At 44.4% G+C, this 13674-nt stretch overlaps 1 protein-coding gene across 7 annotated transcripts; it reads left to right on the top strand.

Annotated features, from left to right (window-relative positions):
- The first annotated feature begins 9049 nt into the window (after positions 1 to 9049).
- LOC124042963 (ADP-ribosylation factor-like protein 6) lies at positions 9050 to 12171 on the top strand. Of its 7 annotated transcripts, none has more exons than XM_046361117.1 (9): positions 9053 to 9601; positions 9857 to 9904; positions 10051 to 10112; positions 10244 to 10312; positions 10527 to 10621; positions 10735 to 10864; positions 11122 to 11177; positions 11387 to 11399; positions 11678 to 12171. In XM_046361117.1, exons 1-9 carry the CDS (start codon positions 9479 to 9481, stop codon positions 11709 to 11711), a joined length of 630 nt encoding a protein of 209 aa, XP_046217073.1. In that variant the 5' UTR covers positions 9053 to 9478; the 3' UTR covers positions 11712 to 12171. The 7 variants fall into 7 exon arrangements, with proteins under 7 accessions (XP_046217078.1, XP_046217075.1, XP_046217073.1 ...); XM_046361116.1 differs by having other exon boundaries at positions 9059 to 9601; positions 9857 to 9910; XM_046361119.1 differs by lacking the exon at positions 11387 to 11399 and having other exon boundaries at positions 9051 to 9601.
- The last annotated feature ends 1503 nt before the right edge of the window (positions 12172 to 13674 follow it).

The raw sequence follows: 13674 nt of genomic DNA, 5'->3' as shown, positions 1-13674 counted from the left end.
ACTAGCTACCCTCTCCACTACTGTTCCATCGATGTGGATAGGGGGTGTTCCCTCTGCTGTTTCCTGAAGTCCACAATCATCTCCTTAGTTTTGTTGACGTTGAGTGTGAGGTTATTTTCCTGACACCACACTCCGAGGGCCCTCACCTCCTCCCTGTAGGCCGTCTCGTCGTTGTTGGTAATCAAGCCTACCACTGTTGTGTCGTCCGCAAACTTGATGATTGAGTTGGAGGCGTGCGTGGCCACGCAGTCGTGGGTGAACAGGGAGTACAGGAGAGGGCTCAGAACGCACCCTTGTGGGGCCCCCGTGTTGAGGATCAGCGGGGAGGAGATGTTGTTGCCTACCCTCACCACCTGGGGGCGGCCCGTCAGGAAGTCCAGTACCCAGTTGCACAGGGCGGGGTCGAGACCCAGGGTCTCGAGCTTGATGACGAGCTTGGAGGGTACTATGGTGTTGAATGCCGAGCTGTAGTCGATGAACAGCATTCTCACATAGGTATTCCTCTTGTCCAGGTGGGTTAGGGCAGTGTGCAGTGTGGTTGAGATTGCATCGTCTGTGGACCTATTTGGGCGGTAAGCAAATTGGAGTGGGTCTAGGGTGTCAGGTAGGGTGGAGGTGATATGGTCCTTGACTAGTCTCTCAAAGCACTTCATGATGACGGAAGTGAGTGCTACGGGGCGGTAGTCGTTTAGCTCAGTTACCTTAGCTTTCTTGGGAACAGGAACAATGGTGGCCCTCTTGAAGCATGTGGGAACAGCAGACTGGTATAGGGATTGATTGAATATGTCCGTAAACACACCGGCCAGCTGGTCTGCGCATGCTCTGAGGGCGCGGCTGGGGATGCCGTCTGGGCCTGCAGCCTTGCGAGGGTTAACACGTTTAAATGTCTTACTCACCTCGGCTGCAGTGAAGGAGAGACCGCATGTTTCCGTTGCAGGCCGTGTCAGTGGCACTGTATTGTCCTCAAAGCGGGCAAAAAAGTTATTTAGTCTGCCTGGGAGCAAGACATCCTGGTCCGTGACTGGGCTGGATTTCATCTTGTAGTCCGTGATTGACTGTAGACCCTGCCACATGCCTCTTGTGTCTGAGCCATTGAATTGAGATTCCACTTTGTCTCTGTACTGACGCTTAGCTTGTTTAATAGCCTTACGGAGGCAATAGCTGCACTGTTTGTATTCAGTCATGTTGCCAGACACCTTGCCCTGATTAAAAGCAGTGGTTCGCGCTTTCAGTTTCACGCGAATGCTGCCATCAATCCACGGTTTCTGGTTAGGGAATGTTTTTATCGTTGCTATGGGAACGACATCTTCGACGCACGTTCTAATGAACTCGCACACCGAATCAGCGTATTCGTCAATATTCCCATCTGACGCAATACGAAACATGTCCCAGTCCACGTGATGGAAGCAGTCTTGGAGTGTGGAGTCAGCTTGGTCTGACCAGCGTTGGACAGACCTCAGCGTGGGAGCCTCTTGTTTTAATTTCTGCCTGTAGGCAGGGATCAGCAAAATGGAGTCGTGGTCAGCTTTTCCGAAAGGGGGCGGGGCAGGGCCTTATATGCGTCGCGGAAGTTAGAGTAACAATGATCCAAGGTTTTACCACCCCTGGTTGCGCAATCGATATGCTGATAAAATTTAGGGAGTCTTGTTTTCAGATTGGCTTTGTTAAAATCCCCAGCTACAATGAATGCAGCCTCCGGATAAATGTTTTCCAGTTTGCAAAGAGTTAAATAAAGTTCGTTCAGAGCCATCGATGTGTCTGCTTGGGGGGGATATATACGGCTGTGATTATAATCGAAGAGAATTCTCTTGGAAGATAATACGGTCTACATTTGATTGTGAGGAATTCTAAATCAGGTGAACAGAAGGATTTGAGTTCCTGTATGTTTCCTTCATCACACCATGTCCCGTTAGTCATGAGGCATACGCCCCCGCCACTCTTCTTACCAGAGAGATGTTTGTTTCTGTCGGCGCGATGCGTGGAGAAACCCGTTGGCTGCACCGCCCTGGATAGCGTTTTCCCAGTAAGCCATGTCTCCGTAAAGCAAAGAACGTTGCAGTCTCTGATGTCCCTCTGGAATGCCACCCTTGCTCGGATTTCATCAACCTTGTTGTCGAGAGACTGGACATTGGCAAGAAGAATACTGGGAAGTGGTGCGCGATGTGCCCTTTTTCGGAGTCTGACCAGAACACCGCCGCGTTTCCCTCTTTTTCGGAGTCGTTTCCTTGGGTCGCTGCATGCGATCCATTCCGTTGTCCTGTTTGTAAGGCAGAACACAGGATCCGCGTTCGCGGAAAACATATTCTTGGTCGTACTGATGGTGAGTTGACGCTGATCTTATATTCAGTAGTTCTTCTCGACTGTATGTAATGAAACCTAAGATGACCTGGGGTACTAATGTAAGAAATAACACGTATAATAAAGGTTCCTCTCAGGCTGGTGTATGATAAAGGTTCCTCCCAGGCTAGTGTATGATAAAGGTTCCTCCCAGGCTGGCAAGGATAAATAGGTTCCTCTCAGGCTGGTGTATAATAACGGTTCCTCCCAGGCTGGTGTATAATAAAGGTTCCTCTCAGGCTGGTGTATAATAAAGGTTCCTCTCAGGCTGGTGTATAATAAAGGTTCCTCTCAGGCTGGTCTATAATAAAGGTTCCTCTCAGGCTGGTGTATAATAAAAGTTCCTCCCAGGCTGGTATGGATGAATAGGTTCCTCTCAGGCTGGTGTAAAATAAAGGTTCCTCTCAGGCTGGTGTAAAATAAAGGTTCCTCCCAGGCTGGTGTACAAAAAAGGCTCCTCCTAGGGTGGTGTATAATAAAACTTCCTCCCAGGCTGGTGTATAATAAAGGTTCCTCCCAGGCTGGTGTATAATAAAGGTTCCTCCCAGGCTGGTGTATGATAAAGGTTCCTCCCAGGCTGGTAAGGATAAATAGGTTCCTCTCGGGCTGGTGTATAATAAAGGTTCCTCTCAGGCTGGTGTATAATAAAAGTTCCTCCCAGAATGGTGTATAATAAAGGTTCCTCTCAGGCTGGTGTATAATAAAGTTTCCTCTCAGGCTGGTGTATAATAAAAGTTCCTCCCAGAATGGTGTATAATAACGGTTCCTCTCAGGCTGGTGTATGATAAAGGTTCCTCTCAGGTTGGTGTATAATAAAGGTTCCTCCCAGGCTGGTGTATAATAAAGGTTCCTCTCAGGCTGGTGTATGATAAAGGTTCCTCTCAGGTTGGTGTATAATAAAGGTTCCTCTCAGATTATGTATAATGAAGGTTCCTCTCAGGCTGGTGTATAATAAAGGTTCCTCTCAGGTTGGTGTATAATAAAGGCTCCTCCTAGGCTGGTGTATAATAAAAGTTCCTCCCAGGCTGGTGTATGATAAAAGTTCCTCCCAGAATGGTGTATAATAAAGGTTCCTCCCAGGCTGGTGTATAATAAATGTTCCTCCCAGGCTGGTGTATAATAAAGGTTCCTCTCAGGCTGGTGTATGATAAAGATTCCTCTCAGGTTGATGTACAACAAAGGTTCCTCTCAGATGATGTATAATAAAGGTTCCTCTCAGGCTGGTGCATAATAAAGGTTCCTCTCAGGTTGGTGTATAATAAAGGTTCCTCCCAGGCTGGTGTATAATAAAGGTTCCTCCCAGGCTGGTGTATGATAAAGGTTCCTCTCAGGCTGGTCTATAATAAAGGTTCCTCTCAGGCTGGTGTATAATAAAAGTTCCTCCCAGGCTGGTATGGATGAATAGGTTCCTCTCAGGCTGGTGTAAAATAAAGGTTCCTCTCAGGCTGGTGTAAAATAAAGGTTCCTCCCAGGCTGGTGTATAAAAAGGCTCCTCCTAGGGTGGTGTATAATAAAACTTCCTCCCAGGCTGGTGTATAATAAAGGTTCCTCCCAGGCTGGTGTATAATAAAGGTTCCTCCCAGGCTGGTGTATGATAAAGGTTCCTCCCAGGCTGGTAAGGATAAATAGGTTCCTCTCAGGCTGGTGTATAATAAAGGTTCCTCTCAGGCTGGTGTATAATAAAAGTTCCTCCCAGAATGGTGTATAATAAAGGTTCCTCTCAGGCTGGTGTATAATAAAGTTTCCTCTCAGGCTGGTGTATAATAAAAGTTCCTCCCAGAATGGTGTATAATAACGGTTCCTCTCAGGCTGGTGTATGATAAAGGTTCCTCTCAGGTTGGTGTATAATAAAGGTTCCTCCCAGGCTGGTGTATAATAAAGGTTCCTCTCAGGCTGGTGTATGATAAAGGTTCCTCTCAGGTTGGTGTATAATAAAGGTTCCTCTCAGATTATGTATAATGAAGGTTCCTCTCAGGCTGGTGTATAATAAAGGTTCCTCTCAGGTTGGTGTATAATAAAGGCTCCTCCTAGGCTGGTGTATAATAAAAGTTCCTCCCAGGCTGGTGTATGATAAAAGTTCCTCCCAGAATGGTGTATAATAAAGGTTCCTCCCAGGCTGGTGTATAATAAATGTTCCTCCCAGGCTGGTGTATAATAAAGGTTCCTCTCAGGCTGGTGTATGATAAAGATTCCTCTCAGGTTGATGTACAACAAAGGTTCCTCTCAGATGATGTATAATAAAGGTTCCTCTCAGGCTGGTGCATAATAAAGGTTCCTCTCAGGTTGGTGTATAATAAAGGTTCCTCCCAGGCTGGTGTATAATAAAGGTTCCTCCCAGGCTGGTGTATGATAAAGGTTCCTCTCAGGCTGGTCTATAATAAAGGTTCCTCTCAGGCTGGTGTATAATAAAAGTTCCTCCCAGGCTGGTATGGATGAATAGGTTCCTCTCAGGCTGGTGTAAAATAAAGGTTCCTCTCAGGCTGGTGTAAAATAAAGGTTCCTCCCAGGCTGGTGTACAAAAAAGGCTCCTCCTAGGGTGGTGTATAATAAAACTTCCTCCCAGGCTGGTGTATAATAAATGTTCCTCCCAGGCTGGTGTATAATAAAGGTTCCTCCCAGGCTGGTGTATGATAAAGGTTCCTCCTAGGCTGGTAAGGATAAATAGGTTCCTCTCGGGCTGGTGTATAATAAAGGTTCCTCTCAGGCTGGTGTATAATAAAAGTTCCTCCCAGAATGGTGTATAATAAAGGTTCCTCTCAGGCTGGTGTATAATAAAGTTTCCTCTCAGGCTGGTGTATAATAAAAGTTCCTCCCAGAATGGTGTATAATAACGGTTCCTCTCAGGCTGGTGTATGATAAAGGTTCCTCTCAGGTTGGTGTATAATAAAGGTTCCTCCCAGGCTGGTGTATAATAAAGGTTCCTCTCAGGCTGGTGTATGATAAAGGTTCCTCTCAGGTTGGTGTATAATAAAGGTTCCTCTCAGATTATGTATAATGAAGGTTCCTCTCAGGCTGGTGTATAATAAAGGTTCCTCTCAGGTTGGTGTATAATAAAGGCTCCTCCTAGGCTGGTGTATAATAAAAGTTCCTCCCAGGCTGGTGTATGATAAAGGTTCCTCCCAGGCTGGTAAGGATAAATAGGTTCCTCTCGGGCTGGTGTATAATAAAGGTTCCTCTCAGGTTGGTGTATAATAAAGGCTCCTCCTAGGCTGGTGTATAATAAAAGTTCCTCCCAGGCTGGTGTATGATAAAAGTTCCTCCCAGAATGGTGTATAATAAAGGTTCCTCTCAGGCTGGTGTATAGTAAAGGTTCCTCCCAGGCTGGTGTACAAAAAAGGCTCCTCCTAGGGTGGTGTATAATAAAACTTCCTCCCAGGCTGGTGTATAATAAAGGTTCCTCCCAGGCTGGTGTATAATAAAGGTTCCTCCCAGGCTGGTGTATGATAAAGGTTCCTCCCAGGCTGGTAAGGATAAATAGGTTCCTCTCGGGCTGGTGTATAATAAAGGTTCCTCTCAGGCTGGTGTATAATAAAAGTTCCTCCCAGAATGGTGTATAATAAAGTTTCCTCTCAGGCCGGTGTATAATAAAGGTTCCTCTCAGGCTGGTGTATGATAAAGGTTCCTCCCAGGCTAGTGTATGATAAAGGTTCCTCCCAGAATGGTGTATAATAAAGTTTCCTCTCAGGCCGGTGTATAATAAAGGTTCCTCTCAGGCTGGTGTATGATAAAGGTTCCTCCCAGGCTAGTGTATGATAAAGGTTCCTCCCAGGCTGGCAAGGATAAATAGGTTCCTCTCAGGCTGGTGTATAATAACGGTTCCTCCCAGGCTGGTGCATAATAAAGGTTCCTCTCAGGCTGGTGTATAATAAAGGTTCCTCTCAGGCTGGTGTATAATAAAGGTTCCTCTCAGGCTGGTGAAAAATAAAAGTTCCTCCCAGGCTGGTATGGATGAATAGGTTCCTCTCAGGCTGGTGTATAATAAAGGTTCGTCTCTGGCTGGTGTATAATAAAGGTTCCTCCCAGGCTGGTGTATAATAAAGTTTCCACCCAGGCTGGTGTATAATAAAAGTTCCTCCCTGGCTGGTGTATGATTAAGGTTCCTCCCAGGCTGGTAAGGATAATTAGGTTCCTCTCAGGCTGGTGTACAATAAAGGTTCCTCTCAGGCTGGTGAAAAATAAAAGTTCCTCCCAGGCTGGTATGGATGAATAGGTTCCTCCCAGACTGGTGTGTAATAAAGGTTCGTTCCCGGCTGGTGTTGTCACGCCTTGGTCATTGTATTTTGTGTTTTTGGTATATGTTTGGGTAGGCCAGGGTGTGACATGGGTTTATATGTTGTGTTTCGTATTGGGGTTTGTATTAATTGGGATTGTGTATGATTAGGGGTTTGTCTAGTTATGCTTGGCTGCCTGAGGCGATTCTCAATTGGAGTCAGGTGATTCTCGTTGTCTCGGATTGGGAACCGTATTTAGGTAGCCTGAGTTCGCGTTGTATTTTGTGGGTGTTTGTTCCTGTCTCTGTGTTGTAGTCACCAGATAGGCTGTAATTAGTTTCACGTTCCGTTCTGTTGTTTTTGTATCTAGTTCAGTTATTTCATGTACCGCGATACTTTCATTAAAGTCATGAGTAACCTACACGCTGCATTTCGGTCTGACTCTCTTCATTCAACAGACGAATGTCGTTACAGGTGTATAATAAAGGTTCCTCTCAGGCTGGTGTATAATAAAGGCTCCTCCCAGGCTGGTGTATAATAAAGGTTCCTTCCAGGCTGGTTAAGGATAAATAGGTGCCTTGCAGGCTGATAAGGATAACTAGTTGCCTCCCAGGCTGGTGTATAATAAAGGCTCCCCCCAGGCTGGTAAGGGAACCTAGATGCCTCCCAATAGTAAAGCCTCCGTCCAGGCTGATCATTTTTTATATTTATTTTATTTTATTTCACCTTTATTTAACCAGGTAGGCTAGTTGAGAACAAGTTCTCATTTGCAACTGCGACCTGGCCAAAATAAAGCATAGCAGTGTGAACAGACAACACAGAGTTACACATGGAGTAAACAATTAACAAGTCAATAACACAGTAGAAAAAAAAGGGGAGTTCTATATACAATGTGTGCAAAAGGCATGAGGAGGTAGGCGAATAATTACAATATTGCAGATTAACACTGGAGTGATAAATGATCACATGATCATGTACAGGTAGAGATATTGGTGTGCAAAAGAGCAGAAAATTAAATAAATAAAAATTGTGGGAATGAGGTAGGTGAAAATGATTATGTACAGCTGCAGCGATCGGTTAGCTGCTCAGATAGCTGATGTTTGAAGTTGGTGAGGGAGATAAAAGTCTCCAACTTCATCGATTTTTGCAATTCGTTCCAGTCACAGGCAGCAGAGTGCTGGAACGAGAGGCGGCCGAATGAGGTGTTGGCTTTAGGGATGATCAGTGAGATACACCTGCTGGAGCGCGTGCTACGGATGGGTGTTGCCATCGTGACCAGTGAACTGAGATAAGGCGGAGCTTTACCTAGCATGGTCTTGTAGATGACCTGGAGCCAGTGGGTCTGGTGACGAATATGTAGCGAGGGCCAGCCGACTAGAGCATACAAGTCGCAGTGGTGGGTAGTATAAGGTGCTTTAGTGACAAAACGGATGGCACTGTGATAAACTGCATCCAGTTTGCTGAGTAGAGTGTTGGAAGCAATTTTGTAGATGACATCGCCGAAGTCGAGGATCGGTAGGAGAGTCAGTTTTACTAGGGTAAGCTTGGCAGCGTGAGTGAAGGAGGCTTTGTTGCGGAATAGAAAGCCGACTCTTGATTTGATTTTCGATTGGAGATGTTTGATATGGGTCTGGAAGGAGAGTTTGCAGTCTAGCCAGACACCTAGGTACTTATAGGTGTCCACATATTCAAGGTCGGAACCATCCAGTGTGGTGATGCTAGTCGGGCATGCGGGTGCAGGCAGCGATCGGTTGAAAAGCATGCATTTGGTTTTACTAGTGTTTAAGAGCAGGCCACGGAAGGAGTGTTGTATGGCATTGAAGCTCGTTTGGAGGTTAGATAGCACAGTGTCCAATGACGGGCCGAAAGTATATAGAATAGTGTCGTCTGCGTAGAGGTGGATCAGGGAATCGCCCGCAGCAAGAGCAACATCATTGATATATACAGAGAAAAGAGTCGGCCCGAGAATTGATAATGATAAATAGGTGCCTCGAATAGGTGCTAGTGTCTAATTAGTAGCCTTTATCCAAACAAAAACATGGGAAGTTTGTTTACATTTTTGTATAACAATCATTACTTTATTAAGAATTGATTTATAAAGATTTCTCCAAAATCAAATCATGTTATAGAAACCTATGGGAACCTTGTGGATTTCCAAGTGGGTAAAAAAGTATCTTCTTCAGCATCTTTTCCTTTTGATGTCAATCTTAAAGACTCTGCTATAAATTACAATTATCAACCAGAGAGCAGTTGCTATTATTTACCAACTGTATTAAAAGAATACCAACGGTGTCCATAAGTGTTTGGAGGATATATTTCAGGTGAACTTGTTAATACTGGCCACACGATGGCGCTGCTGGACCGTGCATTATTAGTGCAGAGGTGAAGGATTTCAACATGTTATTTACTACCTACCTGTGAGTAATTTATCAACTATGGATGAAGCAAAGGGGAAAAGTCCTGTTCTGCTATTGTCATGATGTTTGTTAATTTCATTCATATTAATCAACTCGTGTTTTTGTGTATAGGCTAATACTATATTGTTTGGACAAAATTAAAATTCCAAAAGCACCAAGAAGTATGGCTTTTACAGTGCACTGTAAAGAATAACGCATGACTGTAATTTGGCTTCCGTAGGTATGTATGTAATGAGCATGAAATTAACATTATCGCATGTCCATCTCAGAGTATTGCGAAGCAGGTCACGAGGAGGTTCAAGAGCATTAATTCACTCTAATAGGCTTATTCCAAGCCAGGACAGCCAACCTGCTGCTGTTACCTTGTCCTTATATCCACGGCAACATTCTATTTTAATATGTTAAATTAAATTGCGGCGAGAAATGGTAGAAACGTTCGACGATATCTCGAGGGAGTAGGTATCCTGTACCAAATACAGTTAACCTTAGGATCAAATGTTTTAAGTGGGACACATGGGCCTGTTAGATAAACTGTCGGGATGGCTGGGGCTGAAGAAGAAAGAAGTGAACGTGTTGTGTTTGGGACTGGACAACAGCGGGAAAACGACCATCATCAATCAACTCAAACCCAGTAATGTAAGTCCACTGACATGGCCCAACTATAATATAGGCCATTGACTGATGTATTTGATTTCGCTGTAAATTGTAACTTGTTGATGTGATGTCCTACTGTAGCCGCGCGCGGGCCTGTCAGTGGAAAGCTGTCAGTGGAAAGAGACGGAGTTTAATATATTGAGAGTTAGCTGAGACAGAGATGTTGCTAATGTATAAGAGCTGTGAGAGTCATCGCATCGATTGCACTGCAATCATCCACCGATTGCTTGTTTTCAGCAAAGCTTATTTGGCCCACTCTCAGACGACTGGAAACATGTTAGTCAGGTAAAGGTCAGTACAGCCTATTTCACCCTATTTTACCATATATTTTGACAAAGTTAAGTTACTGTTTTTTTGTCTGTGTTTGTTATTGTGTGTGTGTGCGCGCGTGCCTGCGTGTGTCTGTGTCTCTGTCTCTGTGTGTATTACAGACCCAGACACAAGACATTGTCCCAACTATTGGCTTCAACATAGAAAAATTCAAGAGTTCAAGGTAGTAATTTACTTCTTATGTAAACGTTGTTTAACTTAGTGAACCAGATGATAGTCATAAGAATTATATTATTTGATACTTATTCTATTGTGTATGTTGATCGGTAACATGTATGTTGTGTCTCTACAAAGTTTGTCCTTCACAGTGTTTGACATGTCTGGTCAGAGCAGATATAGAAACCTGTGGGAACATTACTACAAGTAAGACTTTACACCGGCAATGTTTATCTAGAACTGCATTATGTGATAAGACATGTTGAGCCTGTGGTGCCTTACCTCTGATCTTAGAGTAATCAAGTATTGTCTGTAGAGCAATTTTAATGGTTACACAACCCTACCCCCGTCTCCAAGTAGTAGTTATTAGTGATGTAGAGATCAGATTCAGTGTTGTTTATCCTGTTTCTTGTGTCCACAGAGAGAGTCACGCCATCATATTTGTCATCGATAGTGGAGATCAATTACGAATTGTCGTTGCCAAAGAGGAGCTGGATACTCTTCTCAATCACCAAGGTCAGAGATTGAGAGCAAGAGAGAGAGATAGGGAAAGAAAGGAAGGGGGGGGGCAGACAGACAGAGAGCCAACTGTTTTTTCACCTGTTCTCCTGCATTCCTGCTCCCTCCAGACATCCGCAGCAGAAGGTTGCCTGTGCTGTTCTTTGCTAATAAGAGTGACCTGAGAGAAGCCATGTCTTTAGTCAAAGTCTCTCAGCTGCTCTGTCTGGAAAACATCAAGGACAAACCCTGGCATATATGGTAAGACACAACTCTTTCCTAGTCTCACACACATTGGTGTCAAAATTACATTACAAAAAAGTAACTTACACACACACACACACACACACACACACACACACACACACACACACACACACACACACACACACACACACACACACACACACACACACACACACACACACACACACACACACACACACACACACAAAATAAGGTACAGACACATACAGTGATATTGGGATAGGTTACTAGCTTCTGTCCATCTTTTTTAGTGCCAGTAATGCTGTAAAAGGAGAGGGTCTACTGGAGGGGGTGGACTGGTTACAAGGTACAGTACTCTCTCTCTGTGTGTGTGTGTGTGTGTGTGTGTGTGTGTGTGTGTGTGTGTGTGTGTGTGTGTGTGTGTGTGTGTGTGTGTGTGTGTGTGTGTGTGTGTGTGTGTGTGTGTGTGTGTGTGTGTGTGTGTAAATTACTTTTTTGTAATGTAATTTTGACACCAATAGTGAATTATTCTGTTTTGTTCCACCTTACCCATAGAGCAAATTGCACAGTAAGTATCATGTGAACTCACATTAGTTTATGTCACTGTGGTGGACTTGGTGAAGTGCAGATGGATGTTGATGAGTTAGGAACAGGGGAGACTGTATTTAGTCTTAAACACTGCAATTATGCTATAATGTTGACATATGGGTAATGATAATTAAACTCCCCTATTCTTAACTCTCTAGTGCCGTACTGTTCTAGGTGTTTTGTGGAACTTCAGGTCTTATTGTTCAGGCTGTTCGTTTTAACTTTAATCTCATGAAATGTCCATATCTTTATAAACAGATCATATCAAAACAATGAAGACTTGATGAAATAAAATGGATGAAATGCTTATGACGAAGGATCGTGATGGGGAGAAGAGAGAGGCCTCTGTGACTACAACATGGCTCCTCCAACTGGGTGTGTCTTTGGTTATCTGATGTCACTATTTATACGGTGCAAGGGAATCACTTGTTTCCTCTTTCTATTTGTTACTCTGTCATGATGCCTGCTGTATGATACTGTTGTAACGTGTTGATGTGAAGTGTTGCTGAACAGCTTTTTGCAGTGTAGAAACTACCCTCCGAGATTGTTTGTGTTATTCAGTGTTACAGCACGTGGTGTGTAAATGTGCTGTCTGAATGTGGAAAGATATGATTAATGTATTCTGTTGTAACATTTTTACCCCTTACATTTCTGAGCTGTACTTAATGCTTGTTTTTTTATGCCATTTAATGTGCTGTGACTGTTTTTCAGACATAAACTCAGCAAAAAAATAAATGTCCTCTCACTGTCAACTGCGTTTATTTTCAGCAAACTTAACATGTGTAAATACATAATATTCAACAACTGAGACATAAACTGAACAGGTTCCACAGACATGTGACTAACAGAAATGGAATAATGTGTCCCTGAACAAAGGGGGTCAAAATCAAAAGTAACAGTCAGTATCTGGTGTAGCCACCAGATGCATTAAATAGTGCAGTGCATCTCCTCCTCATGGACTGCACCACATTTGGCAGTTATTGCTGTGAGATGTTACCCCACTCTTCCACCAAGGCACCTGCAAGTTCCCGGACATTTCTGGGGGGAATGGCATTAGCCCTCACCCTCCGATCCAACAGGTCCCAGACACGCTCAATGGGATTGAGATCCGGGCTCTTCGCTGGCCATGGCAGAACACTGACATTCCTGTCTTGCAGACAATCAGCATTCTCATGCTGGACGGTCATGTCAGGATGAGCCTGCAGGAAGGATACCACATGAGGGAGGAGAATGTCTTCCCTGTAACGCAGTATTGAGATTGCCTGCAATGACAACAAGCTCAGTCCGATGATGCTGTGACACACCGCCCCAGACCATGACGGACCCTCCACCTCCAAATCAATCCCACTGGAGAGTACAGGCGCCAGTGTAACGCTCATTACTTCCGACGATAAACGTGAATCCGACCATCACCCCTGGTGAGACAGAACCGTGACTCGTCAGTGAAGAGCACTTTTTGCCAGTCCTGTCTGGTCCAGCGACGGTGGGTTTGTGCCCATAGGTGACGTTGTTGCCGGTGATGTCTGGTGAGGACCTTCCTTAGTCCAGCCTCTCAGCCTGTTGCGGACAGTCTGAGCACTGATGGAGGGAATGTGCGTTCCTGGTGTAACTCAGGCAGTTGTTGCCATCCTGTACCTGTCCTGCAGCTGTGATGTTCGGGTGTACAGATCCTGTGCAGGTGTTGTAACACGTGGTCTGTCACTGCGAGGATAATCAGCTGTCCGTCCTGCCTCCCTGCAGCGCTGTCTTAGGCGTCTCACAGTACAGACATTGCAATTTATTGCCCTGGCCACATCTGCAGACCTCATGCCTCCTTGCAGCATGCCTAAAGACACGTTCACGCAGATGAGCAGGGACCCTGGGCATCTTTCTTTTGGTGTTTTTCAGAGTCAGTAGAAAGGCCTCTTTAGTGTCCTAAGTTTTCATAACTGTGACCTTAATTACCTTCCGTCTGTAAGCTGTTAGTTTTAACGACCTTTCCACAGGTGCATGTTCATTAATTGTTCATGTGTCATTGAACAAGCACGGAAAACAGTGTTTACAATGACCCTTTACAATGAAGATCTGTGAAGTTATTTGGATTTTTACGAATGTTGTTGCTGAGTTTATTACACCAGTCAGTGCTAAATATATACCAATATATTGGGATGTTTTAATGAAAACAAACGGCTTGGTATTTTCTTGATTTGTAGTCTCTTCCTTTTCATCAAAGGGGGTGACAATTTATCTTTCTATTTGCTGGATCTTTATGTTCA

Source organism: Oncorhynchus gorbuscha, linkage group LG09 (genome assembly GCF_021184085.1).
Source record: "Oncorhynchus gorbuscha isolate QuinsamMale2020 ecotype Even-year linkage group LG09, OgorEven_v1.0, whole genome shotgun sequence".
In the NCBI taxonomy this organism is placed as follows: domain Eukaryota; kingdom Metazoa; phylum Chordata; class Actinopteri; order Salmoniformes; family Salmonidae; genus Oncorhynchus; species Oncorhynchus gorbuscha.
The sequence above is the reverse complement of the archived record's forward strand: the minus strand, read 5'-3'. Positions and strand labels throughout refer to the sequence as shown.

Excerpts from the sequence above, each read along its gene's own strand:
- LOC124042963 (XM_046361116.1), top strand. The coding sequence starts at position 9,479 with ATGGGCCTGTTAGATAAACTGTCGGGATGGCTGGGGCTGAAGAAGAAA. Across the intron at positions 10,113-10,243 it reads GAAAAATTCAAGAGTTCAAG|TTTGTCCTTCACAGTGTTTG; the intron begins GTAGTAATTTAC and ends GTCTCTACAAAG. Across the intron at positions 10,313-10,526 it reads CTGTGGGAACATTACTACAA|AGAGAGTCACGCCATCATAT; the intron begins GTAAGACTTTAC and ends TTGTGTCCACAG.